Source organism: Leptonychotes weddellii, chromosome 13 (genome assembly GCF_054177405.1).
Source record: "Leptonychotes weddellii isolate Sample4059 chromosome 13, ASM5417740v2, whole genome shotgun sequence".
NCBI lineage: Eukaryota > Metazoa > Chordata > Mammalia > Carnivora > Phocidae > Leptonychotes > Leptonychotes weddellii.
Window position 1 is genome coordinate 20,501,738 of NC_138381.1, and position 10,718 is coordinate 20,512,455.

Genomic DNA, 10,718 nt, shown 5'->3' on the forward strand with positions numbered 1-10,718 from the left:
TAGAGATATATTTATAGCAACAGGCTGTCTGATCTACCAGGAATACCTCTGATATCTTCATTCTTAGCATACTTATAGCTTTAGTATAAGTGTGATTGACAACTCTTGACCCTCCCTGCTTTTACTTTTGTTTTGTTTTGGCCAATCAATCTAAAAATACAAGGATGAATGAACTGGCTCTGTAGCCCATCTGGCTAATATTAATATATTAATGTTATAATGCATAACACTGTAGTTGATATTTTTCAGAGTCTGTCTCCACTTTGTTTGTGCTCTTTTTTTTAATGAGTACTTCATTCTGCCCCGTATTCTACTTAGCCATGTCTGTGCCTGTCACCTTCATTTGATGATAAACCCTTGGAGGGCAGAAACACATTTAAGACTTTCATTTAATTCTCTGAAACCCATAGCAAATGCTCAGTAACTATTATCTTGAATCAACCTCTTGATCTTACTTGATCCTTATGATACCTCAATGATTTTATTAGGCACTGATAGTCCTATCTGAAAGATGAGAACCCAGATTTGAAGAGAGACAAATGTGTACCCATGAATGACTATACAATAAGTTAAAGACTATGCTAAAATCTGCAGTTTCTAATATATGACTTGGGAGAGCCTACTTAGAAGAGCCATTAAATTGGGGGCCCTTGATGACCAGAAAGATATAAACAAACTAGAGGGAGTTCAGGTAAGAAAAATAAACGTGATTAGGCTTCTGGAGGGGTATGAAGAGAGACTAAATAAACTAAGTATTTATAGTCTCATCAAGTAAAGACTAAGGAGGGAAAACAAGAATGATTTGAGGCTAGAATTACCTAACATGCTTCTTCATAGAAGAGGCAGAGTGTCACTGGAAAGGGAAAAGAGGGGCCAGGGAGCTGGGTGACAGGAGCAATGGGAAGCACGTTTAGAACAGGACTATCTAGGACAAAGTATAAAATAAATTTTTAACAGTAAGAACTGATATGCTGCTGAAAAGTTTCCCAAGGGAAACAGTGAACAGACCATCCCTGGAGATGTTTCAAACCAGAGAGAAAAAGTAACTAGAAATTGTCCTGCAGGGAACAGCCTCGCCCAGACATTAGACATGAAAGGGAAGGCTTTGCAGATTTTCTAATTTATATTCTTCTGGGATCCCATGAGGCTGAGAAAAGATGTGGCAACAATGGATTGAGAACTCTGGGTCCAGAGGGTTTGCTCAGATGTCTCAGCCTTGGTTCACATCTCTAATGAGTCAACACGGAGGTAACACACCAGGAAAGCCACTGCTAGCGTATCTATTGCTTCATTTCATCAAGGGCCCTTCATTAGTCTGTGCCATGGGAATTGGTGAAACAATTATGAACCCAAACAAAAACTGGGAGGTGTGCAAGCATGAGCAATGTTTGAAACCCACAGTCATATATGTAACAGTGATCCTGGGTCTATGTATTTTACCACGCTGGAAACATACCCAAGTTCAAAGGGTCAGACTAGGGTTTTTAACTCAGACTTCCTATCTCCCCTTTTAATTATGTGATTCAGTTGTCTTTAGGTTTCATCATATTCAGGGGATTATGCATCAAATTAAGCCTGGTACCCCAGCATCCTGCTCCCTTGTAAGCGATATGCTACAAAGACATAATCAACAGGATAAGGCAGGATACTGACAAGGCAAGGGTTGCTCTAGATAACCAACAATCTGACAGTGGCTAAGGATCTGTTTTCCATTTGGAAGGTGTTTAAGGAACATCTGTGCTAAAATAAGCATGATGCAGTATCAGGCAACAACCTCCTAAAAGTCAGACTACTGATAACATCTGCGCCTAAAAGGAAAAGGTTGCTCAGTAGGAAAAGCAGAAGAATTACCGATAATACCAATGCCACCAAAGCAAATGGTCGTTCAACTAGAGAAACAGAATAATAGAATTATCTGGCTCAAATCGTAAATGACCACTAAATGTATGGGGAGAAAATGTTCACCTTATTAACCATCAGGGAAATGCCAATTAAAACCACAGTGATACGCTAATTTACATCCCATGGGGCAGAGGGGACTTTCCTATGCTCCTGGTGGGAGTTTCAATAGATGAAACTTGTCACCGCCTCCAAAAAGTAAAGATGTCCTTTCTAGGACTTAGCAATTCCACTCCTACATATGCACCCTAGACATGATGGCAAATTTGTGTTGGGGGACACGTATAAGAATGCTCATAACACTACTGCTGGCAAAAGCAAAATGCTTCTCAAAAGTCCCTCAATGGTAGACTAAAGTCTGATTAATTAATATCACGGAATATTATAAGGCAAAGAAAGAGACTCGAATACAGAAATGTGCATCCTCAATCCTCATATGAATCTCAAATACTTAATGTTTAGTAAAAATGCAAATCAGGGAAGAATGCATACATTTATTTCATAATGGTTAAGTACAAGTAAAGCAAAATAATATGCTAAAGATGCATGCATATGCAGCAAAACTATAAAGAAGGCAAGAAACTAATTAACATAAAATTAAGAAAATTGCTGGTGGGTACACGGGTTGTTTCATTATAATTATTGTTATGATCATCAATATATTATTAATGATAGCAAGCACTGTATATACAGTGTAGTTCATAAAAAATCATATAATGTTGAAACTAGCAACATAACTAAAAGTTATGTAGTCTACACCACCATTTAATAAGGAAAAACATGTTGCACAAAGAAAAATGGCATCCAAAGTAATATCGAATTTTAGAAATGTTTACAAACCCATTAGATTAAACCAATTAGCTGTTTTTTCCTCTAGTGAAGGACTCAGGTCCTGATTTAGAATCTCTTTTATTTTAGACAGAACTGCAAAAAAAAAACTCAGTCCATTATTTCTTAGAAAATCAAAAGTAGAAAAGAAAAGGACTACTCTGAAGAAGTCTTAGAACAGGAAGAAGTTCCAGCTGGACCCAATCAAATAGATAAAATGCATTCTATAAATCAGGAAAAAAGTATAAAGACAACAAAACAGCAACCCACGGCCACTTGATGGAAAAATAAACAGCCCTGCATGATGTAATATCCTCAGAAATCACTGCTATAATATCAGATAATATAATAACTGAGTCACAGTGATGCTCTGGATCTATTAAAGAAAGATTATATTATATCCTACATTCTTAAAAGACCGCTAAGTGAGAAAACGTTCTTTAAAGACTATGGAAAAACAAGTAAATCTAAAAATGTTGCCATTTAACTAGAAATTTCTGTTATTGACAAAACTGACATGAGTAAATAACATTTATATTAACTGTTTAACTCCTTTGTTCTCTTATAAAAGTGTAAAAACATATTTAAGAATATTTTTGACACTAGAATAATGTTGGCATTATTAGCCCTGTTAGGTCAAAATGCACTAATGAGTTGGTATTTTCATTAGACCGCATCATAAAGATTAATTCAGTGGAACATTTTTGTCCTAGATACTCTCAAGAGTAGCCTTCTAGCAAGAACCAATCTTTAAAGGATGAGCAAAGGACAAGGGCAAAAATCTCCAAATTGTAACACATACCCCTGTTAAGTCCCATCATAATAATCACAAGGGATATAAAGAAGCTTCTTCCCTGGAAACTGTGAGATGACTGAGCAAGCAAGAAGTCACAGAATTTGGATGTGTGAAATTAAGCTAAAGTACATCATGAAAATAAGACATGAGTTACAGGCACTGGGCTTAGGGAATTTAGCAGAGAAGAGAAACTTCCCACCCAAGACATGTCATAGTAATAGACTTTAAAAATATGATCAATAAATATGGGATGATTTGTGTGTTTTCTGGTTGAACTTAGCCCCCAAGAAATGAAAGCTGTGAACAATATGGTGGTTTGGAGCTATTTATAAAAAACAACATGTACTAGCATTACCATTGGCAAATTACCATCAATAGTGATGAATACTATTGAAGGAATACTCAACTGTACACATTACTACATATTTCTAAACCATACCACCAGACAGAGTTCAGGCATTTCGAAACCATCAAGAAAAACATATTTGCTAAACAGTGGAGTGAAAGGGGCTGCTTTGTTAACCTCAGGCTAAAATTTGTCAAAGAACTTTCGAGCACTATAGTAATTTTGATCATCAATCAGCCAACCTGTATTTCGGCATGTTAGTACAGTGCTAACCCAGAGAAATATAAGATAAGGAATCAATAACTCCACTGTGGGAGGAAGGAAAAGCATGGTTCTAAATTGTGCTGTAATTTACCTGAGTGCTGCAATTATAAAGGTGTACAAAAATTTGCATTTTATTTTTTGCTATTACCCACTTGGCATATGTAACATGTAATTTCATCTTGCATATTTCTTTAGTTGGTCTATAGGGAAAATAATCTCTGGATGGTTCATCCTGTCTTATAGACAGGTTTAACATTTGCTTTTCTTGAGGTCTTGTTTTGAAGAAAAAGATGGATCATCGCCATGCTACAGATATTATACTACTACTAAGAGATGCTTTGACCTCTGATAAGTAGTAACTTCGAAGAAAATTAAATTTATATTATTCCAACCCGGTAACAGCTTCCTGAAAAAACAGCATGCCCGGGTTGGCATAACCTACTATCCTCTAGTAGGCACTCCTCTATCTTCTTAATGTTGATGAGCTCTGGAACTTCAATAATACTAGCTGAGAGGCCACTAGTCAGAGTCTGCTGTGTTAAGAGCACTACTTAGCTGTCTTCAGAGTACAACTTAATTCTCCACTAAAAGAAACACTCGTGAAAATTTTAAATTTTTAAGGCAAATCCCCATGACCTTGCAAAGTATAATACAGCATTTTAAACACAGTGTCTATGGACCAGGGGCCTGGATTCATGGTGACAAAGCCTTTCCTGGGTTGTATCAGGAGAGGCAGTATTGAGGCCATACAGTTTAAAGAGGAGAGCTATGATTCTTAGAGACAGGCGGGAGAGAAGTAAGCCACCCACTCGCAGGCTACAGAGCAATTTGCTGGGCAGTACGGTGATACTTCGTTCGGTGTGTTTCAATCAAGAGTTAGTGAGATCCCAGGCTGTGACTCATTAAGGTATAACTGTTGTGACAATTCATGAAACTCTTCAATCCTCCTCGGGAGCATCAAAATGAAAAAAACAGGGCAAATCAAAAAGAAGACTCCACATTCACATTTTATGAATTGTCAATGCACGCAGTATTTAACACTCCACTTTAGGGATTACAGTATGTTTCCAGAACCAAGTGACTTTTTATCTTCGGTTAATTAATCAAGTAATCCTCAGTGGGCTTATGCCATTATTCTCCTTACATAGGCAAACTAAGGTTTCCTGAATTTATGTATACAGCTCATCTAAGAGATTATCAGCTGAGGTAGATTAAGCCACTAAAGATGTATCGTTTGAGCTGGTTTCTGTGTAAGAAACACCAAAACAGAACAATGCATTCCTAACTTGATGCAAGTTCCTGAGAGTGATACAGGCCATACCCACAGAAAGTGGAAAGCTCTATAGCCAGGCAAGAAGAGCTCACTCACTAGTGAAATCACAATGGTTTCCAGAAGTGTCCTTATGTAAGTGGCACTATTTTAATTCAGCCCAATGTCACACATTTGGAAAGGTGGCATATGGAGGTGGAAATCCCCTTTTCTTTGTGTGCATATGATTGGGTTTTCATTTAAGAGCCAGAAACAACTGCACTCTTTTCTAATAGAGTTATCCTGTCCAGTAGAAGCCAGAGGACAAAGTTTTACATGCAAAGTTTAGGGTGGCAAAACTTCTCCAAAGCATATTTGCTTCAAAATATAATCTTAGGGCCCAGTCTTCCATGGAAAGAGAGCTTCTGTGCAGAAACTTTAAACATGTGGCATCACCTAAAAAGTGGTTTGGTTGAGAAGTCAAGATTTAAATCAGGGCTGGTTTCTAAAGGACGGAGATGGTACTAGATGACCTCACTGTGTGCAGCAAAAAAACATTCCAGGAGCAAATCACATGCATTTGAAGAATCTTAGATGATTGGATGTAGGAAAGAAGAGATTCAGGCCAGTGAAGAAAAAAACATTTCCCCTCAGAAAAGATTGCTTTTGAGGATAGAGTGCTGGGATTCCTCTGGAAGATGCGGTGCCATCCCTTCCCTCTCCAGGAACAAATAAAAATATCCCCTTTCTACCCACAAGTTACCTCCCCAAATCGCTTGTCAAGTTTCCCATTTCTGAGAAAACCATTCTACAGCCTGCAAACACCCTGTACTCCAGAAGAAACTTTCAGCACGGCTTCATTCAGGAATTTAGGTAGGATTACAGTTCTTCCTCTTCAATGAAAACAGTAAGGAAGTTTGCTGAGAGTTTAACTTGCCAGACAATAAATGTAAGTCACACACACTGAGAAGTTATAAATCTCTCCCCAGAAAAAATGCCTATCAGCAGCTCAAGCCAGTCCAGCTTTTAAGAGCATTAAAGCAAATGCACTAAGCCTAATATATTCACATATAACACATGTGGTGGCTGTTTCACATGCTTCATAACTCAGAGGGTAACTGCTGCTCCGTGGGATATGGATGCTGTGACAGGTTGCTGGCGATTCATACTGCCACACTCACCCGGAGTGGACACCCGGGCTGCCCAGGCACCCTCAGGTACCGCCAAGCTCCACTCAATGGAAAAACCCAGAAGGGGACATCTGATCTGCTACGGTTGAGGGATTAGAAGGGGTGGGTATTGGAGGCAGCAAAACCTCATTTCACCATGTCCAAACTACATAAACTCTCACAGATTTTTGTCAATAGAATGTAACCCAAACATACAGAGAATTAATTAATAAACATGTATATCTGCTATTGCCTTCATTAACATCCAACATCTAAAAGTTTCATCTCATCAGAGGTCCCAAGACTCTACTTAGTACTTTTGCTGTGGCTCAAGTCAAATATATAAGGAGATGGTATCTACAAAAGCCAACTGAAAAGCCACCACCCTCCTCCAGCACCTAGTCCTCATCTCATGCCAACACTGTTCCAAGATGACCTTTGTTATGTCATAATGGTTTCATAAAAATCTACAGCAGCTTCAGACTTTATCTAGGAAGTGGGAAAATATCCAGTGCTATTGTGCTAGTCTCCATAATCCTTTGTTACCAATCAACAAAGTCTTTGAAACATCCTGCTAAATGGGAATTTCACTACCCATAAACTAGGCATTTGGCCTTATTAAGGGCACCTCCTACTGGTCCTTTCATAGAGTGAACCATTATTTCTTCAGCATTAATTCCCTCCTATGTTCCTGAAGAGGAGAAATTGCTACCAAGAGAAAGAAGAGAAACAGATTAATGAGCGAAGACCAGACTGATGTGAATTAGCAATATCTCAAAACTGCACCATCTACTTTCTCAGGGCCTGTGCAAAATGCATCACAATTCATTTGCAATTAACAGCAATAGATTCAGAAATATAGAAAAGCTTAAAGATTTAGACCCGCAAGCCTATCCATAGGCATATCCCTTTGTATATGTATATTTTTGTCTACCTCTTCAAGCATAGAGTTGTCTGTTGAAGTGAGGATGAAATTAAAATAAAGCAGTAATACTATATGGCCCCAAATCTCTAAGTAAGAAAAATAAACGAGAAGGGAATATTTAATTAATTTAGATATAAGTAAAACATATATAAATCTCTATTGCTTTATCCCCTTCCCCCCACCGTTGGCCAAAGTCACTTGGGTAACAGCTTTACAATATTTCAGTGTAACTGACAAAACGTCATTGTCCATTTTTGCACACCTTTGTCTAATGCAATATTTTCAGCCAAGGCACTTCAGGCCCAGCCTGGTGGACTTTCTACCCAGCGAAGGATGCCCCCTCTAAACTTCCCCTTTCCCTTCCGTGGGGGTGTCCCAGACCTCCTGAAAGAGCGCAACTCTTGTCTTCTGTGAAGAAGGGTGCTCCCCGCAGCAGTCTCTAGCGTCTAGCGAGGAGGGAATTTTAAAAAGACACTTATTCATTATAGCAAGGACGCCCCCCCCCCCACCTTCAGAGGGAGTAATTGCCGAGGACAAAGCTGGGGGTGGGGGGGAGAGAGAAGGAGGGAGAGAGAGAGAAGGGAAACGGGGAGGAGGGGACCGGCCGAGAGGGAGGAAGGGAGGGAGCGCGGGCTGCCTGTCGAGCAAATGCGGCTGTGGGCGCGCGCGCGTACACACACACACACACACACACACACGCACGCACGCACACACACACTCACCCCTCTCGCTTGCTCGCTCTGTCTGGCCAACGGACGGACACACACACACACACACACACACACACACACACACACACACACACACCCCTCACTCTCGCTCGGCTAGCTCTCTCAGGCCAAAGGAAGGTGAGGAGTCCCGTTGGTGTGGATGCGCAGATTCCGGCGGAGGCGCCAGGATTTGGGGAGCCTTCTGCTGGCCCCGTGTTTGACTGAATCCCTAGCTACCCGCCGGAGAGGCGCATTCCCGACTGGGTTCGCAACCCTGGGCCATGCAGCACTTAGCGGGAACAAGAAAGCAGGAGCTGCAGGCTCCCGGGGGGGCAGGGCGCTTTGCAGTGATTTACATTCCATTCCCTGTTAATTTCCAAGGCGTGGGTTGAGGGCTCTTAACCAACGCTCGGCCCCTGCCGGAGGCTCCTCTTCTTTCGGATAAAGAAAAGGGAAAAGGTAGTTTCCAAAGGGATTTGAATGCTCAGTCAGCTGCTCTCCTCTCCTTTCCTGCCAGGTCCGCCCCCTGTATCCCAGTGCCTATCTACACTTGTAGTGAGGCCCGGCAAAATGAATGGATGTTATAGTAAGTCATTTTGCTCTTTTTCTTTTCTTCTTTTGCCCGTGAAAGCCCCCAGCTCCGTATTAGGAGACTGCAGCAGCCCTGAGCATCCCTCAGATCCTTTCTCCTGCTATAACCCAATCCAATCCCAGTTTTGACATTTTTAATTAGAAACTGCGCTTGCCAAATGTCAGGGCCAGGGGGCTGGTTCCCCGGAATATCAATTATTTGGAGTTTGGAAGTATCCTGGAGATATACGGAGACTTAGCTTGCTAACTGTATAAAACACAATAAAATAAAACACACCTCTTTCCTCCTGGCAACTCTGTGCTTTTTTCGGCACCGCCGTCCTCTCCCCCAAAGTACCCAAACACATTAGCTGTCCCTTTCTCGGTTCTCAATCACCAGGGCTAAAAATCCAAACCTGAGACTCACATAAGCACATACAAACGACTCAGCCCCACCACCTACATTCTGCACAGACTTCCCCAAAGCACCCCGATGGATGAACCCCCCTACTTGATCCTGTTGCCCCAATTCCCCTTCCCTTGGTAGGTTTCCAAGGCTTTAAGGATCCAACCCAATTCCTTTCAACGACAGCCCCATCACCTGCCTCCTCCCTGCCCCAGTCAGTCAGCTCTCCAAACCAACTCAAGTATTTGCAAAACGAAAGATGCAAGAAGCACAAGATTTAAAAGAGCAAAGAGGCACCCCTCTCCCCAATTGCCAACATCCTCTGCCCCCACGGGGAAAAAAAGTCTTCCAGTCTTTTATCATCGATGAGGAAATGGGGAGCAGTGCTAGCGCAGATCATCTTGCTCTTTCTTTCTCTACCCCAATGCTAATACTCCCCAGATGAAATTAGAAGGGAAAGGGGGTAAGTATGGGGGTGGGTGCAAGGAGAATAAAGGAAAGAACCTCTTACCGGTGACTTGAAGATGTGCGCTGAGCAGGGTAGCTCCGAAGAGTACAAAAGCCAGCTTGGGTACCCGAACACATCCAAGACTATTCTCCATATTTCAGCCAACACCTTCGGGGCCGGAGGTCCTGGGCAGCGGCGGCACTCACACACATGCACTCACACACGCATGCACACATGCACACACACGCGCCGAGCCCCTTCGGCTTCCTCCTCCTCCTCCTCGTCCTCTTCCTCCACCTCTTTCTCCACCTCCCCTGCGCCTCTTCTGCCTCTTTCCTCGTCCACTGACAGAATCAGCAGCCAGAGGAGACAGCAAAAAGTTCCATTTGGTCCAAGAGATGCCAAGCTCCAGTAAAACCTTAGAAAACTAACTCAAGGAGACAGAGGGAGTGAGAGGAGGGAAAACCGCTCTCCGCGGGGCTTGCAAGTCATCAATAAAGAGAATATCCAGAAGGGACCAAGAGGAGACAGAAAGCAATCCTGTGATGGGGCTGTGCATTAAAAGGTTGAGGCTGGTTCCCTGTCCGTGGCTGGGTAAAGTTGAAAAAGCAAAATCCTTATGAGAGCTGGGGATGCTGTTCGTTTTTCCTCCAAGAGCCAAAGGGACCGAGGGAGGAGAGGCAGGGGTCTGCGGGGTGGAGCGCTCTCACTTGTTACTGGGGTGTCCGCCAGCGGTGTGTGAGCTGTGAGTTGGAGCTGTACTATCCATTGATCCAAAGAAGTGGAGGGCTGGAAGGGAAAATGCGGAGACCGGAGGGAAAAGAACTGGATCAGGCAAAGGTTCCACGGGAAGGGGGTGGGGGCAGAGAGATGACGGCGAAGGGAGAAAAGAGCGGTCGGAGGAGGCTTTCAGCAGCTGCCTTCGCCTGGTCTACATATCAATGAGCAGGGATGCCCTCTGTGGGCAAAGCGTGGGAAGTCACTTTTGTCAATGGAACCAGCGAATGTTTGGAGTGTCTGGGGTTTTTCAGCTATCCCTTTTGACATTCAACCTTTGGGAAATTATTGTTATTTGACGGTAAAACCAAGGCAGGTGTTTAAACTGGGT

At 42.2% G+C, this 10,718-nt stretch overlaps 1 protein-coding gene across 1 annotated transcript in view; it reads right to left on the reverse strand.

Annotated features, from left to right (window-relative positions):
- DCC (DCC netrin 1 receptor) overlaps positions 1–10,444 on the reverse strand; it is a 1,045,570-nt gene extending 1,035,126 nt beyond the window's left edge. The window contains exon 1 of the mRNA XM_081802524.1: positions 9,674–10,444. Within this exon, the coding sequence (XP_081658650.1) occupies positions 9,674–9,764 (91 nt within the window). The 5' untranslated portion in view covers positions 9,765–10,444. The remainder of the gene's footprint in view (positions 1–9,673) is intronic.
- Positions 10,445–10,718: the final 274 nt, after the last annotated feature.